The sequence below is a fragment of the Limanda limanda genome, chromosome 13, assembly GCF_963576545.1.
Source record: "Limanda limanda chromosome 13, fLimLim1.1, whole genome shotgun sequence".
Classification (NCBI taxonomy): domain Eukaryota; kingdom Metazoa; phylum Chordata; class Actinopteri; order Pleuronectiformes; family Pleuronectidae; genus Limanda; species Limanda limanda.
In genome coordinates this window covers 14,523,140-14,542,150 of record NC_083648.1, presented here as the reverse complement: position 1 = coordinate 14,542,150, position 19,011 = coordinate 14,523,140, and the positions used below count along the sequence as shown (strand labels likewise).

The 19,011-nt window shown below is 41.7% G+C and overlaps 1 protein-coding gene across 1 annotated transcript; it reads left to right on the top strand.

The window, feature by feature from the left end:
* The first annotated feature begins 220 nt into the window (after positions 1–220).
* On the top strand, positions 221–1,770 carry LOC133017503 (complement C1q-like protein 2). Its single transcript, XM_061083612.1, has 3 exons — positions 221–458; positions 548–670; positions 1,231–1,770. Exons 1-3 carry the CDS (start codon positions 221–223, stop codon positions 1,509–1,511), a joined length of 642 nt encoding a protein of 213 aa, XP_060939595.1. The 3' UTR covers positions 1,512–1,770.
* The last annotated feature ends 17,241 nt before the right edge of the window (positions 1,771–19,011 follow it).

The following is a 19,011-nucleotide window of genomic DNA, read 5'->3' as shown; positions in this document are numbered from 1 at the left end:
CCCCCCCCCCCCCCCAGTTAGTTTTTATGTAGTTTATAGATTTATTTGAGTTGTGAGTCATAAAATACACATTTGGCAAGATTCTTATCACATTCGTTCTTATCGTATATCATGCAGTCAAAACCACCTTTCTGGAAAAACACACTGGTACTTCCTTCTTTGCGTGGTATTTAAGGAATCGGGGCAAGAGCTGATGCAGACAAACAGAAATAATCCAAAGATGAAGACCTTGATGGCTGTGTTCGTTTTTTCCCTCTTCACCTTGTGTGTGGCTGAGGTCCTGCATCTGGATCAACAGGCAGAAGACACCAACAGCACCCAGAGAGCCAGCATCGAGTCTGCTCATCACTGCGAGTGCCAGAATTTGAATGAATATTTTCTTAGAGCCTTGAAAGAATTGGAGGACAAGCAGAGATTCACTGAGAAAGACATAGAGGATCTGAGGGGGCAGCTCCAAGGTAAGAGAGTTCAGTAGGGTTTTCTTCTGAATGAAACTATGTGTCATAAAATGTTGTTATATATCTCTGTTTTCATTTTGCCTCTCAAGGTAACAAGGTGGCATTTGGAGCAGCCATTGGCAATGTTGGAAATATTGGACCTTACAACAGTGAGATCACACTGACCTACAAGACCGTCTTCGCAAACACGGACTCATACAATCCTGCTACAGGTAAACTTACCAGAGTTATTTGTGTTCACTTTGTTTATAATGAACTGTCCGTTTGATTGTTTGTTAACAAGCACGATAACACAAAACCAACAAAACCGATTTCCATGAAACTTGGTGAAAAGATTCGGAATTAGTCGAGGTAGACCCTTTTCAAATTTGGTACGGATCTGGATGAGGGGCAGATCATGGATTTCCAGACTCGTATAAGGTCACTGTGACCATTGAATATACAATCAGTTTATCTTAAAATCCAAGTGACAACTGTTTAAAAGTGAAATAAATTCCCTAAAGCTGGAGTGAGATATCAGACTCAAGAGGCCAACAACAGGTTTGGTGAGGCCACCATGACCTTGCTCTTTGACCACCAAAATCTCATCAGTTTTTCAAGAATTGGAAGAAATTTCCTCCAAAGGTTTTCTTGGGATATTTATTCCCAGACTTTTGGGCCCTGGCGGAGGAATGTGCTCTACTTACAGCATTACAGTTGTCTTTGATTGTGTAGAACAGCTTCTGTGCTTACAGTTTATTGACATGTAACTGTGTCTGTTTATCATCCTCAGGTATTTTCTGTGCTCCAGTCCAAGGAATGTATTACTTCAGCTTCTCTGGTCATAATCAATCACATAAGCCAATGGGGCTGCGACTCATGAAGAATGGAGTGCAGATCGTTACCGTGTATAATCATCCATTGGGAAATCGCTATGACACGGGAACTAACGGCATGACTATACATCTTAATGTGGGAGACCAGGTGTACGAGAGGCTCCGGGAGAATACGTGGATTTTTGATAATGATAATAACCACAGCACCTTCATTGGACATCTGTTATTCCCTTTCTGAGAAAAAATAAACTTCAGAGAGAGAAGAGAGAGTCAGTGAGGTGCAGTACATTGCTACTTCCATTGGGGTATTGTTGTTTAATGAATTAAAGTGTTTAGAGCTGACCTGAAACTTGAATTAATGAAAACACTGTATGATAATACATCAAGTTAAACGGGATCCTGATCAAAACTTTGTAAATTGAAAGTTTTATATTCATTGATATTATGTTTGTCTTTGTGTTGTGTTTCTTTTAATTAATAAACACCCTATGACTCCAGCTCAAAAATGGTGCCATTATTAAAAAATGAATACCTAATTTCCGTTTTTACATTACTGCAAGTCTAAAGACCAACTTAACTGCCAGTTATTATTTTTATTGGACTTTTGAGGATTCATTGATTTTGCTAAAGCGCTGGAAAGTTCAAGTTCCCAGAGCCCTGGGTGACGTCTTTAAATTAGTTGGTTTACGCGACGACTCTTTAAAACTTTAAAAACTTGTATTGATTTTCAAATTGTATGGATGTGAAAAGAAATCCTTGGTTCAGTGAAGCTGGAGCTTAAAGATATTGGGAGTTTTTGCTTCATTTCACACTTTCCTGCGTTATAGATATCAGTCAAATTTGACTATGCTAGTTTGGTCGAATAAGGAATCCTCTGAACTTAAATGTCACGTGTCAGGTAGATTAGGGCTGATAAAGTTTGTTCTTTGTGGGGGAACTGTGATATTTCAGCTGCTTTCAGACAGGCACTGAAGTGAAATCTCACAGAGGAGCTGTATGTGAGAAGGCAAATGTCAGAGTCCGTTGCTCTATTTGGACATTTTCCAGAACCTTTCCTGCCAGCCCTCTAGTGAAATGTCGGAGTGAGCCCATGTGACAACACAGCGGGAAATGTCCCGAAAAAAGAATAAAAATATCTCAGGATGAAAAAGAGGAGCCGAAGAAGGAAACTCGGAAAGACGAGATTCAAAAGCTTTGGTCACAAGGGCCTGGGTCATTGTGCTATAAACAAGGATTTGTGCAGCTGAATATAGTTCTGCATGCCTTAATGAGACCTGCTGCATTCTTCATATGTGAAGGACAACAAGTCCAGACCCAATTTTTCATCTAATTTCTGGAGATCATGTCTGAAAACGGCTTTTAACTTCTTAAACGTGCTATATCTCCCTCTCGGTCACAGAGAGATTATTCTCTTATGTTTAAAAGCTCTTCCAGCTCCACATTTATCTTAACTGTTTGCTATCCTCTATATACAAGCATCATGGGTGATTATAACGGTTAAAGTTGAATTGAATAGCCAAAGTTAGGTGAATATACAGACCAGCAGTGTGACTGTGAGGCCTGAACAATCCCTGAATATGCTGCTCTTATTTTATGTAGTTTTGTAGATTTATTTCAGTTGTGAGTTATCAAATAAACCTTTGGCAAGTTTCTTATCATATTCCTTCTTATCGTATCTCATACAAACAACACCACCTTTCTGGAAAAACCCACTGGTACATCCTTCTTTGCGTGCTATATAAGGCATCGTGGCGAGAGCTGATGCAGACAAACAAAAATAGTCCAAAGATGAAGACCTTGATGGTTGTGTTGGGTTTATCCCTCTTCACTTTGTGTGTGGCTGAGGATCATCTGGATCAACAGGCAGAAGACACCAACAGCTTCCAGAGTACCAGAATCGAATCTGCTTGTCACTGCGAGTGCCAGATTTTGAATTGCAATTTTCTAAGTGCCTTGAAAGATTTGGAGGACAAGCAGAGATTCGCTGAGAAAGAGATAGAGGTTCTGAGGAGGCAGCTCCAAGGTAAGAGCATTCAGTAGGGTTTTCTTCTGAATGAAACTATGTGTCATAAAATGTTGTTATATAGCTCTGTTTTCATTTTGCCTCTCAAGGTAACAAGGTGGCATTTGGAGCAGCCCTTGGCAATGTTGGAAATATTGGACCTTACAACAGTGAGATCACACTGACCTACAAGACCGTCTTCGCAAACACGGACTCATACAATCCTGCTACAAGTAAACTTACCAGAATTATTTGTGTTCACTGTTAATAATGAACTGTCCGTTTGATAGTTTGTTGGTTTGTTTGTTAACAAGCACGATTACAAAAAAACAACAAAACCGATTTTCATGAAACTTGGTGGAAAGATGCAGAATTAGTCCAGGAAGAAACTTTTCAATTTTCCAATCCAAATCCAAAGGCGTTTTTGGGATATTTCATTCCTCATTCCTAAGCAGCTTCGACGAAGCTGTACGATGATCGAGAGCAATCCCGCCCAAGTGTTGATCGTCTTTTTCTCTTCCTGTCCTGCTCTGTCTCACCCTCCTCATCCTATGTATAAGTTCATCCGCCTGCTTATTTTAAATGTGTGGTTTTCAAATTCAGCCGCTGATGCCTCTGTTACTGTCTTTCTCTTTGGGGTGTCTCTGAGGTTTTGTCAGGCTGGCTGCCAGGGGAGTCTCTCTTGCCCTCAAACTGCAGCTAAGCCTTTTAGTCAAACACCTGGAGTGAAGAGAGTCACACTGCACCAGCACGCTGAGCCCTCAGCGCCGGGGGAAAAACTAAACACAGACATCCCATTTCACTCCTGTCAAACGTCTTTAAAATAAGGTCACGCTTGAAGCAAAGAATGTTCCCTCACAAATCGACAGACAGCACACACACACACACACACACACACACACACACACACACACACACACACACACACACACACACACAAACACACATACATACACAAAGATCAAATCTGTATGGATACAGGTGTTCTTACAAACAGTGAGATGTCAGGATGAGGCAGGGATGAGATCCTTGACCGACGTGCGTCTTCCTGCAACTTTTAGAGGAATCAAGCGGCTCTACACAGGTCCTCCAAAGATCTGCATCCCAACAGAAGCAGCAGCAGCAGCAGAAGCAGCGTGCGTTCCAGCAGCTGTCCTCAGGCCGGGCAAACAGCCTTGTCCTGTCCCCGAAGTCCGCAAGGAAGTCACACAGCTTTTAAGGTTCCCGGCTTTGCAGCAAGAATGCTCAGTTTGATAAAGGGACCCTGGAATGGCAATGGACAAGCAGAGAGCAGGAGGCGGAGGAGGAGGAGGAGAGAGGAGGATGCATAGTTCATCATTTCAGAGAGAGAGAGAGAGAGAGAGAGAGAGAGAGAGAGAGAGAGAGAGAGAGGGAAAAAGAGAGAGAGAGGACGACAGATGCAGTGAGGAGGCGATGAGCAGCGAGTGGAGAGAGGGAGCCAGGCGCTGACTGAGGGGAGAGAGACAGCAGCGTGTATTGGCTGCTGGCTCTGACTGACTGGCTGAAAGAACTGCAGTGTTTTTCACTATGGCGCCACACTCTCAGAAAGAGAGAGAGAGAGAGAGAGAGAGAGAGAGAGAGAGAGAGAGAGAGAGAGAGAGAGAGAGAGAGAGAGAGAGAGAGAGAGAGAGAGAGAGAGAGAGAGAGAGAGAGAGCTAGAGAGAGAGGTATGTTGCGAAGGGGACTCAAGGCAGAGGATGTTGATGTGACTTCATGTCTGTGTTTGATTACTTAAAGAAATGCTCCCCAGGCAGGATGGTAAGGTGGCACACTGTGGCCGAGTACAGTAACCTACATGAGGATGTCACCCACACGCTTCACATCACAGTGGTTGACCCATCAGGCATTTCACCCTCTTTCTGTTGTCTACTATTACAATACACGTCCTCCTTGTACCCACAAACATAGGAAATCACTTCCCATCTCTCTCCCATGACATCACTTCAAGTTGCAGGCTACGGCTCCGGCTCACAGAAGAATCCAGAGAGAGCCTTTCTGACACTGACGTCTCAGAGCAGAGGTTAAGAAGCAGATCAGATGAAGCGACACGTTGAAATAAAGCATTAAACCAGTGTTGAGGAGGCGCAGAGTCCTCGCCTCCTCCCCCACTTAGCAGCAATGTGACAATGCAGGATCTCATGGTTCATTGAACCTCCACAAACCTCGGGGCCAACGCAATTATATTTATATCCACTGCATCTGACAAGAGAAGACGCTGGTAACAGTCGTTTTTTGATGATGCGTTGGCGCATGTCAGACTGGACACAAAGTGTGAGATAATATGTTGTGCTGAATTATTCTATGCAAAGAATTTGATGAAAGCTTATAGTATTTCATTTCATTTTCCTTCCAGCCATCCATCCATCTATCCGTAATTGTTGCACATTTTCTTTAAAACTCCCTCCTGAGCCTCAGAACATATCATACTTCTGTTTCACAGCCCCAGTAGTTCTCCTAGTGACAAGAGAACAAATCTTGATGTGTAAACCCATAAAAACCTTTAAAAGTCTATTTGCTGTGATGCCCCCACTGCTGCATTTCTTTGCACCTGCCAGCAAAACCATGTTTTTGGCTTGATAACGTTGTGACGCTCTGGAGAGGTTACTGCGCTGTTGGACTAAATATCAAACATGGAGTCTCCCTCTAATGTCACCGGCAACTCCACGGCTACAACTACCCCCCGGTTGATCCTATTTAAAAGTGTGTCAGTCAGAAGCGTCAAGCCAACAGACGATAAGTCTGCTACCCCCGATGCAAACCACTCTTCCTTAATTGCTCCGTTAAGAACCGATAATAGAGTTTTGAAATTGTGTTGCTAAGACACAGAACTCCATATGGCAAGTTTGTTGAAATAGTGTAGATGAGTGCAGGGGCGGCTCCTGGCATAGGCGAAGTAGGCGGTTGCCTAGGGCGCAAAATGCTGAGAGGGCGGCACAAGGGACTGATTTATCATGACGTGACACATGCAATATAAACCAAAACATTCACATCACAACATCATCTTCTAAACCCGGGGACGCACCGGAGATAGGAGCGCCGCGAGGCGCCACGAAAGCTGTCCGCCTCCTTTCCGCGCCCATGTTAAATAATTGGGCTGTTCGCACCGGCAGCGTCGTGCCGGAAGCTGCGGGAAGAGCCGCGGCTGGCTCGCGATCTGCAGCGATGGTTCCGGGGTCTGTTCTATTTTTTTCGCTCGCCGCGAGCAAATTGGGCCGGAAAACACACTGAAAATTGATATATTTCAAACGATCTATCATGTCACTACAGATATGATGTCGGAAATGGCAACAGAGTTGTTAGTGCTGTTGTGGCGATCTCAGGGCATTGTGCCGTGACTTTAATCCAGGACACCGGCAGAGTTGTTTTCTCAAACATACTTTAAGGGCCGCCGTCATTTGCGATCTCCAGCAGCTGATCTCTTTCTTAACCAGACATTCTGGATTAACCTGGTTTGTTGACAAATGGGTCCGACAAATACCGTGCTGGTTTTTGTTCAGCGAAAAAGTGACGTGACCGAGACGAGCGTCTTGACATGCATAAAGCATGAGTCATAACGCAGAGGATCCGGTAATTTTTCAAAATAAAACGGTTATATTTTGAAAAATTACCGGATAATAGATAAAACAGAAAACATGTAAAATGTTTATTCTTTCTGTGCGGCACGGTACCAAATGACCCACAAATGGGCCTGTTGCCCTGTTGATTACAATAAATAGGTCTAAAAAATATATGTATTGTGTTTGACTGTTCAGTACTGTTCATATTCATTACATTTAAAAAGCAGACATAAAGGTAACTTAAAAGTTACTTTTACATACAGTAACTGGTGGGGTAAATCAATTACTTTTAAAAGAAGTGACTAGTAACTGTAACTAATTACTAATTTTCAGTAACTTGCCAAACACTGCTTAATCCACACATTTGTCAGTTGTGTCTAAACAGACAGAAACACACAAGCACATACTCTCTTGTGTGTGTGTGTGGGGAGGCGTGTTAGACTGTGGTAAGAGTTGAAGATGAGTCAAAAAAGGATTAAATTATCAGGTGCACGATTCAGAAAGCGCAGCAAAGTAGGGGAGGAGAAGAAAGAACAATATAGAGGTAGAATCACCCCAATTGCGGACATCATTAATGTTTATTTTTGTCGACATGACATGATATGTCTTTATACTTTATACTTTTTATATTTTTATTATATATTTTTATTATTTTTTATAGCTTACAATTTTGTCTGCCTGTGTGTGCATCTGTATACAGTCCAAAAGTTCTTGGGGATGCATGACAATTTGCATGTGTATGTTGGGGGGGGCGCCATTCTGAAACCCCGCCTAGGGCGCCAACATTGCCAGGGCCGGCCCTGGATGAGTGACAACCAAAGCTGTAATGAAGAGACCCACTCATCCCTCAGCAGTAACTTAACCCGGGATTTCCCACAGAAATAGCCTGTATATTTTGGTGGTGCTGCCGGCACACAACCAAAATATTTATTATACAATAAACAATGTATTTCCTTTCTCATACCAGCAGCTACTGCTCTCTACAGAGGATTGTTAGATTCCATGTCACATAATTACAGCCCTGTTGTAACAGTCTGCTGCTCGACTTAACGATTTTTGTGTTTCACATTTTGCTTTTCAAAAGGCGTATCACCATCTAATAAATAGTCTTCTTCATCAGCACCGACCTCCTGTAGAGAAAATGAGAGATAATGAGAGGGGAAACCTTTCCAAGCTGTCTGTGACATCACTGCAGCAGCACCACCTCTCTCCCTCTCTGCCCTCTCCCTCGCTCTACTCCATCTCTTCTTTCTCGGTGGATTAGCTCCTGCTTTCACTTTTCTTTTTTCCATTTTCCATCTTGTGTCTGTTATCTCTCTCCTCACGGCCCTCTCTTCCATCTCCCTCTAAATCACCATTTAACACAGGACTCTCTCCCTCACTCCGAGTCCACAGTGTTTCCCTCTACACGCTGCAGATTAGACCGGCTAGTCATTGTGATGCACTGCACATGCAACAGCAGAGAGGAAGAATTTGTTTTTTTAATCTTCTCGAAAAGGCTGGTTCGGACTTCATGCAGACATAATGGGCACAGTTATCAAGTGCTGCAAACATGCACGAAACACAGAGGAAGGAGCTTGTCTCTAAATCGGAGGTTTTAGATGAAAATGTAAGGTAATCATCATCATCACCATCATCATCACCATCATCATCACCATCATCATCACCATCACCATCACCATCATCATCATTTCCAACCTTGTGACATTCACAGTTATATCATCTGTATTATTACCAGTCCTGCCTTTGCCACAACCTCCACTCAGTTTCAATGCGATGCACTTTGGTGACACTGATGAATGTTGACGTCCTTATTGTGACGGCCCCCTACAGATGCATAGTGACCTTCCTCCATGTCGGCCCGGCAGGCATTTGGCCTCAAAGCAAGGAAATTGAAGTGGGCTGCAGAACCTTTTTATTTCTAATGATAAAGCGCTCTGTGGTTCATGGATTCAGTATCAATGAAATGTTTGTGCACTTTCAGAATTTGACCCACGGCAAAAATTGGCTTGTGAGCTCACTGGAATTTTATTGAAAAAAGGCTCATTCTAAACATTGTCAATAAAGATTGTTGATGATTGATTTTCAGTGTTTTTTTTCACAATAAAGTACAGATATGGCAGTTTCATAAGTAAAGCAGATAAAGCTATTTGTGAAATTATGTCTAGACCTCAGCAACTACCCACAGTGAATACAAAATGAATTCTTCCATTCTAACTTCACTTTATATATAAATATAAACATACAAATTCTGAGAAATATATCTTTGTAACCATATACAAGCTACCTCACACGTGTACACATATTTTTGCAATATGTTTGTCTTTTTATTGTGTTCATATTTGTTAAAGATGTTGTCTGCTTTATATTTACATTTCACTGCAATGACAAACATTCAGATTGTACAGGAACTGGTTAGAGTTAAAAAACTGAGTCGAGCTTCACTTAACTTTGAGCAAACAGGTGACAGCTCTTCTGCAGCCTCACCACAGGCAGAGCAAACAGTTAAAATTGGTTTCCTTCTCTTGAGGGACAGATTCAAGGTAGAAAGTTGTTACTGCTTCCCACACACACATATATGAGGTGGTATGTGGGTTCGGTGTCATTTACAGTGTGAAAGAGAAAAAGATAATTGGACATCAGGACCTAACTTTCATTACTTACTCCAACCTTCAGTCTTTCAGATACTAATACCTGCCACCGAAGACATGGCTGTATGTCTGCCGGTGGCCTCATGTGCCTCGAACGTCAAGTCTAATTACGGAGGGGAATTGGTGCTGGGTCTTGCTGCCCTAAGACAGACTCTTCCTTATCAGGAGATGATGAGAACTTTAGGTTTTTAACAGGACCAGGGCCCCTGCTGTGCAGTTAAACTTTATCCTTGCTTTCAGTGGTTTATAAATGATTGAAATTGGAGCAAATTTACAAACAGGCTGCTGTTTACCCTGATTGGGCTCAGGCTGAATTCACATTTACTCCAGAAAATCAAAATAAATTGCAGGTCATTAAGCAGAATGGTTGGATAACCCACAATATTGCAAAATGCAAGTCATTAAAATGTATCTCCTTCTGCAAGCTCTCTTCCACTACAGAAGATACTGCAGCCTAAGTGTGCCGCATTTATCGGAATGTACTAAGTGTGTGCACCCTTCCTCTGTGAATAATCTCCTACCTGTAGACCATGTTGGCACCAGGTTGGGCAGACGCCTGGAAAAGGTGCCTGTGCACTTGAAGAAGCTCCTCCAAACTGTTGGGCTCTCGAGGTCTGCTGCTGGCTTCGAAGCCTCCTGGTGGGCAGCTGGTGGGGCTGGAGGGGTTCCCCCGGGTTCCTGCCCCCTGCCTCTGCTGGATGGTACTGGGGCAGCGCTCCAGCCTCGGCCCCCCTCTCTGCCTGGGCACAGACACCTCAGTACAGGCTGCCTTGAGATACATGCTTGGATCGGCCTCGTCTCCCACAGGCCGAGGGTACCCTCTCTGTTGTTGGCAGATCTCCTCCAATATATTTAGTCATCCTGCGAAGATAGTCCGGCCCTAATATCTTCTCCATGTAAGAGCAATGCAATGTCGGCCATGCAGAGGATATTCGTGTTGGTTTGCTAGAGAGTTTTTGTCATGCCTGCAGGGCCGACAGAGTGATTTAGAGTAATGACACTATTTCCATAGAGATGTCAGACAAAATAGACTGAGCCAAGGCAGCCGGAAAAACACAGAGGCACACAAATAAAAAGATCACGCCAACAGTATCAGAGCGGATGAAAGCAAGGCGGCCAGAAACATCTCTGCGTGTGTGTTTGTCATACCTGTGATGTTAACTTTATTCTTAGATGATTGACAAAATAAAAGACAAAGGCGGCTTTTGTTTGAGCTGCTGGCGGCTCGAGCGAGAGAAGCCCGGCTTGTCCCCGAGGCGAGCCGATCAAAGCCGGAGGGATATTTATGTCTGCTCGTCAGAAATATCTTATTGATGCATCTGTTGCAGGCAAATCCATCTAGTCGGGTTAAATGACTAGAAGGCAAAGTGATTAAATTAAACTGAAACAGAAATGTGAAAAACATGTTTACATAGAATCCGTTTACATATGAGAAAATAATTTAATATGAATTGGCTTCAAGAGCCAGTAGTGAATGTGGATTTTATGTTTACATTGTTTGTTTGGTTTTAGTCATTTTCTGTTATAAGTTTGGGTTAAAACATCATGATTGACAGCTGAGACTGACTTGTTTTTGGTGGGACATCAAGTCCGTGACATGCCATCAATCTTAATTTACTTTATATGATTAGCACCTCTTTTTGAGATTCTACAAAAGTAAAACAACTTGTGACGGTGTGATGTTGGCAGGTGAAATACATCTTTTTGACCTTTTTCTAGTATCAACACAGTTCTACTGGCTTTAACGACAAAGGAAGGCTGCCACAGGTTCTCTTTCATGTTTGGAAGGGGTGTCCAGCTGCAACATGCAACTTCACCACTAGATGTCACTAAATTCTACACACTGAAGCTTTAAATTGATTCCTCCTCATCATGTAACCCTGCATCATGCTGTATTTGACAATTAACAGTAATCATCCTCAATAGTCATAATCACTATTTGCAACCTGTTCTGAAACATTACAAAAACATACTTTAATCATTATAAACTACCTTAATTCATTTGTCTGCTATCATCTTTCCACTGTGACTGCAGGACAAGTTATATCTTTTCTTTGCATGATACAAGAGTGACAGTTTATCCATAAGGGTAAAAGTTTCAAAATTGTTTTTCATTCATCCAAAACCTGTACATGTGTAAAAGTAATACTACATCCTGCATATGAAGTCATATGGAAAGCCATTTCTTTCTTGGTTAGTTGTAGCAGGCTGCCCTCTTGTGGAGCGAGAGGCTACAGTAAATGTAAAGTTACATTTGTAAATGCAGGAACATGCAGGTTTCTCCCACACACACACAAAGGTTGGCAAAGCTATCCTTATTAGGACTTTAATTCACCGTGGAGAGCCTACCCTTAACCTAACCACAATTCATATCTGATCTTTAAACTTAACCAGGACCTCAGAAATGATGTTTTGCCACATTGGGACCTGGCTTGGGTCCCCATGAGGTCCCCTGGTCACCAACTAACACGACACATCCATCACTCAGGCCTGACTGTGTGGGGTTGCGGAGGCTGAAGATGGAGATACTGTAAACCGTTGGATGAATATGGTTTGTCTGTTGTGTCCTCCCACTCAGCGTGCAGTGTGAGAGGCAGAGCATTTATTCTATTTCAGTCCCTGGATATGTGAAGCCCCTTTTCTTCACTCATCCCTCCAAGACCACAGTGACTCATCCACGTTGTACACAATCTGACTCCTGCAGGCAAAACACTGTAGAAAAAAAATCAGACCTTCACAGTGGAACAACACTGTGGTCGATCAAACGCCTCCACTTGCTCTCTCAGATTAGTGTCGTTGCAATTTATATTTGGTTTACAGGGAACATTGATCTGTGTGGGCTTCCTTGCACTCTCTCATTTTGCTTATTGTTTTGAGTGCCCGATTGATTACTGAGATGAAGATGAAGCTGTTGAACATTTCCTTTTGTATATGTCAGATGTTTGGGAGGGAAATGGTTGATATTGGTTTTAATAATAATAATGTAAATTAGAATGCAGTAATAAGTGCTGTCATTTTGTCACAATCTAAAGGGTAAACCCATTCTCGCTGAGAGTCATTTGTGACTTAAGGTGTTGTAGACTCGTTTTGACAATAAATGCAAAGCAGGTTTGTGTGTACAGCGCAATGACAAAATGTCATTTGATGAGGTGTTAAAGCAAATGTAGAGCTTATTTTAAAAAGGTGTAAAAGCAGTGGGCGCTTTGGAGGAAATTAGACGATCTCCTCAGATATGACCGTTTCTGTGTGTCTGTCCAAACAGCTCATAGATAACCAGCCGCAAAAACTATGCTGTAAGTCTCAGTTTCCAGGGCAAGTCTAGAGACAGAGGGAGGTAGGCTATTCACTGGGGATCAGAAAAAGACACCTCACTACCCTCTTTATAAATGCATTTTTATAAAAATGTATTTTAACTTGGAACTTTTGTTTGTTTTGTTGCTTTATTTTTCCCAATTGTCTTGCATTAACGTGTCTAAATGTGTACTCTTATTATTATCATTATTGTTGTTGTTGTTGTCAAATGCCTCATTCTTTGATATTATTTCCTAAAATGTGTAATGCATTTCTCAGGTAGGAAAGAAGAAAAGCTCACGAAGCACGTCAGGAGAGAGGTCATGTTCTGTGAAGATGCAAAATATATATTGGGACATGGTAGAGAGGAGCTGTGTGTCTCTTCCAACATTTCAAAGAACTGTGGTCAAGTGAAACTACAGTATAAGAGCATCTGAGGCCACAGTGGGGAACAGTGTGTGTGTGTGTGTGTGTGTGTGTGTGTGTGTGTGTGCTTTGTCCTTAGAACAATCTCTTAGTTATGCTGCTCTTGGCCTAGAAAGCAGGGGAAAAAACGCTCATCATCCACTGAGCAAATATGTCTTACCTGTATCATATTCCTTCTTATCGTATCACATACAGACAAAACAACCTTCCTGGAAAAAAACACTTGTTCTTCCTTCTTTGCTGAAGATCGTGATGGTTGTGTCGGGTTTATCGCTCTTCGCCTTGTGTGTGGCTGAGGTCATTGCCTTTGAAAATGTCAGATGTTTGGGAGGGAAATGGTTGATATTGGTTTTATTAATAATAATGTCAATTATAATGCAGTAATATATGGTGATGGTCGCAGTCATCCCGATGCTGTCATTTTGTCACAAACTAAAGAGTAGACAACCTTCCTGGAAAAAAACACTTGTTGTTCCTTCTTTGTGTGTGTGTTTGTGTGTGTGTGTGTGTGTGTGTGTGTGTGTGTGTGTGTGTGTGTGTGTGTGTGTATGTCATAGCTTTCGCCGTTACACTACATACCATCTTTGTGACAATAAGTACTCGCTTTTAAGTTCAGAAAATAATCTTAATACCATTACCGTAATATACACTGTGAAACCTTCATGGCCAGGTCATCACATTGGGAGGAGAACCAGGGGAGACGACTGACAGCTCAGAGCAGATTTAAATTAGCGCAGAGCATCCGCGGGGGTACAGGGAAATAAGAGGGAAGAGCTCCGACTCCATTTGCTTCCCTGCTGAGAGGTAATGCAACAGCACATCTCATTGGACGTCCACTGGAGAAAACACAGCAGGTCAGTTTTAAAGGAGGGAGGATGGTTTATCAAACTAACAGGGTTAACTGTCAATATCTCTACAAAAAAATTTTCAAACTGGATAATAAGACTCTTCTGTAAAACATCATTTTAAAGTGAATCTTTGAGTTACACACTATAATGTTATGTCCTGTGCTATCACCACTGAACAAACTGTTATCCATCATGGACAATTCTATTTTGAGTTATTTTAATTCTTCATATGGGTTTTATTGCTATTTTGCTCTATGTGCAGTATCCTGTAACACTCATTTTTTTTACCAATTTGGGATCAATAAAGAATCTATCCATGTATCTCTCAATCAATCTATCCATTTCCTTAAATGTAAACATATTGGTATCAATAAGACACAATACCCTCTTCTCTCCTACCCAGTTGCCCCAGTCTGCCCTCTTATGGCTGTAGATGATAAAGCAGCCTATGAAAAAATGATCCTTTACTTCTGCAAGAATCTGAAGCTAAAACTGAACATTATATTTCACAAACAGCCATTACCACAGAAGTGGCTGTGTGCACACACACAGGCCGGACTGAGTGCATGACTGCTCAGGCTGAAAATGCAGGTAGGATGTTGGGTACGTGTGGGGGAGCTGTGAGCACTTCAGTGTGTCTGCTCCGTCCTCCCACTCAGTGAGCAGTGTGAGAGGTAGACGCAGAGCATTCAATCTATTTCAGTTTCCTAGATATGTGAGGTCTTTACATCAGTCGTCCCTTAAGACCAAAGTGACTGATCCACTCTTGAAGACAATCTGACTGCAGTATGATGCAATGATATAAGAATCCGACCATCATGGTTGAAAAACACAGAGGTCAATCATGTGTATTTACCGTCACTCACTCATAATGACATGGTATTGGTCACATTCAGAGTTAGCTTTGTTTGTTTTGAATGATCTACCTTATCGGAGAGCTACGATAAAGTTGTTCTGGGTTTTTACCCTCGGGGATGAATGCAACTATTGTAAGTCGCTTTGGATAAAAGCATCAGCTAAATGGAATGTAATGTAATGTGATGTGAAAAAAATAAATTCTAAAAGCTTAAAGATCAATGTCCAAAAGAAAATATCTTAACATATAGTAGTTATAGTTGAATAATGTTGAAAGACAAGGTTAGCAATCTTTTTTAAATTCTTGCTATTTACAAATTATCCAAACATATATTGCATTAGTTCATCTTCATGCACCATCTTTAAAACAGGATCATACTGCAAATATATACTTTCATATAAAAAAATCAAATCAAACCAGCTGTGTGACTGTGAGGCCTGAACAATCCCTTAGTTATGCTGCTCTTGACCTAGACTGCTGGTTGAACTCCCATCATGCACTGAGCACATCTCTCTCACCCTGCCCCCCCCATAAAATACACATTTGGCAAGATTCTTATCACATTCCTTCTTATCGTATCTCATGCAGACAAAACCACCTTTCTGGAAAAACACACTGGTACATCCTTCTCTGCGTGGTATTTAAGGCATCGGGGCAAGAGCTGATGCAGACAAACAGAAATAATCCAAAGATGAAGATCTTGATGGTTGTGTTGGGTTTTTCCCTCTTCACCTTATGTGTGGCTGAGGTCCTGCATCTGGATCAACAGGCAGAAGACACCAACGGCACCCAGAGAGCCAGCATCGAGTCTGCTTTTCACTGCGTGGACCAGAATTTGAATGAATATTTTCTTAGAGCTTTGAAAGAATTGGAGGACAAGCAGAGATTCACTGAGAAAGCGGTAGAGGATCTGAGGAGGCAGCTCCAAGGTTAGAGCGTTCAGTAGGTTCTTCTTCTGAATGAAACTATGTGTCATAAAATGTTGTTATAGCTCTGTTTAATTTTCCCTCTCAAGGTAACAAGGTGGCATTTGGAGCAGCCCTTGGCAATGTTGGAACTATTGGACCTTACAACAATGAGATCACACTGACCTACAGGAACGTCTTCGCAAACACAGGCTCATACAATCCTGCTACAGGTAAACTTACCAGACTTATTTGTGTTCACTTTGTAAATAATGAACTGTCCGTTTGATTGTTTGTTGGTTTGTTTGTTAACAAGCACGATAACACAAAACCAACATAACCGATTTCCATGAAACTTGGTGGAAAAATGCGGAATTAGTCCAAGAAGAAACTTTTCAATTCTGGTACGGATCTGGATGAGGGGCAGATACCGGATTTCCAGACTCATATAAGGTCACTGTGACCTTTGACCATTGAATATACAATCAGTTTATCTTTGAATCCAAGTGACAACTGTTCAAAAGTGAAATAAATTCCCCAGAGCTGGTGTGAGATATCAGACTCAAGAGGCCAACAACAGGTTTGGTGAGGCCACCATGACCTTTTTCTTTGACCACCAAAATCTCATCAGTTTTTCAAGAATTGGAATAAATGTCCTCCAAAGACGTTGTTGGGATATTTCATTCCTCGACTTTTGGGTCATCGCGGAGGAATGTGCTCTACTTACAGCATCAAAGTTGTTTTTGATTGTGTAGAGCAGCTTCTGTGCTTACAGTTTAATAACATGTAACTGTCTCTCTGTTTATCATCCTCAGGTATTTTCAGTGCTCCAGTCAAAGGAATGTATTACTTCAGCTTCTCTGGTCATAATAGTTCACGTAAGACAATGGCGCTGAAACTCATGAAGAATGGAGTGAAGATCGTTATCGTGTATAATCATCCATCGGGAGGACGCGCTGACACGGCAACTAACGGCATGACTATACTTCTTAATGTGGGAGACCACGTGTACGTGAGGCTCTGGGCGAATACTTGGATTTTTGATAATGTTAATAACCACGGCACCTTCATTGGACATCTGTTATTCCCTTTCTGAGAAAGAATAAACTCCAGAGAGAGAAGAGTCAGTGAGGTGCAGTACATTGCTACTTCCATTGGGGTATTGTTTAATGAATTAAAGTGTTTAGAGCTGACCTGAAACTTGAATTAATGAAAACACTGTATAATAATACATCAAGTTAAACGGGATCCTGATCAAGACTTTGTAAATTGAAAGTTTTATATTCATTGATATTATGTTTGTCTTTGTGTTGTGTTTCTTTTTAATCAATAAACACCCTATGACTCCAGCTCAAAAATAGTGCCATTATTAAAAAATGAAAATCTCCTTTTTTACATCACTGCAAGTCCAATTTAAAACCCCCGTTCACATTTTGTCTCTTGAAAACGTTGTTGGATAATGTTAGTCCACAAGTTAAGAAAATTGTACTCATAGACATCAAATTTAAATTTTAGACATTGTAATAAAGACCTGTTACATTTATATATTTCATAGAAATTAGACTGTCTATCAGATACAGTATGACAACTTCTGCCCAAGCAGCTCATAGACAAACAATAACAACTGTTCATATGCATCATATGATCCCGGCTCTTCACTCAAACCAGATCACGTAGAGCCTTTGCATGCACAGCCACACAACTGACATGGATTCCTCAACATTAAATGCTCCAGTCTTACTTTGATTGTATTTAACTGAAGAGCATGAGGCTTTGCTCGTGTCGAAACAAAGAAAAGGTCTAGGAGCATGACAGGACTCAGGTCATGTCCTGGTTAATGGACAAATGAGGAAGCACAGGCTGTGACAATGTAAACTACAGTGTATATTACACCATAGTTGAGAGGAACTGCAGCTATTTCAACATCTCATAGATGTGCAGTGAAGTTACCACAACACAGGAAGTGCCCTGACATCCACCCTTCCCTTTTCCCCATATAAACCCAGCGTAACAGTGAACCGTGGTTGACAGACTCTCGTGCAGTGAAATGCTGATGCAGCGTGTTGTGGATTTAGGTTAAATGCTGCAGCGGATAAACTGAACAGGAAAACTGTTCTTAACTTACTTGTGTTGCTATACAGGGCCAGTGCTGTGCCGGGAACGCTTGTGACCCTCAGGATGAACGGTAGAGTTTGTGTAATACTCTGCAGGCAGAAGATGTTGGATTTCAGTCAAACCTCCAACTGTGAGATTTGGGGGAAACTGAATTTGTAATTTTGTATTTATATGATTTGTACGTAGGTAAAAGGGTAGTACCGAAAACCCTGGGAGCAAATGTAAGGAAAGCAGCTCTTTACTATTGCAAAACTATGACTGAGATATATTCAATTTCCTTAATGTTATAAAAGCTGACTTTATAAAAGATCTCACATCATGACCTTCTGAACATCACAGCTTTGATCTATGAAGATGTGGAGGAGAAATACAGGAGTTTTAGAGGCAACGATCATACTGTAGATCAATAGCTTCCAAAGCTAGGTTCTAAAAGCTTAAAGGTCCCGAGCCAGAGGAGGAGGGTCGCAAGATGATTTCCAGAAAGCAAATACAATCCAGAATAGCAAATTTGATCACAATAGTTACAACATCTAAATACATACTGCTTTCTTTGTCTCCATGTGAAAGCTTTGGCTACAGCAGGTCAGTTCACAGCTCCACAGGACACACTGGGACATGTGCACATAGGGGAATTTTTTACTGGGAACTCGCTCAAATAAATATCCTTTGGTATAATGGTTGATGCAAAAGACTGACACACAGTTTATTTATTCGGAGGTCATGTGCTGGAAGGTTTGGGAACCTCTGCTGTAGATGACTGTTGTAATTGTCACAAAGGGAATGAGAACCATTCTTAACTCACCCTTTGTCCACATTACACGCAATACTTTCGTCAAAAAGGTACATTTTACTGTAATTTACCATTACTTTTGTAACAATGCAGGACCGACCGCCCCGAGTTTGTCTGTGTTGGTCCATGTTACGGTTCACATGGAAGTACTGGAGTATATTAAGGCAAACAAACCTATCACTTAGTTTAGTTACCTTTCATCATGTTGCAGGTTAGAACTTTGTTTAATTGTTCCGGGGTTCATCGTTACTATGTGTGAGATGGCACCACCAGGCA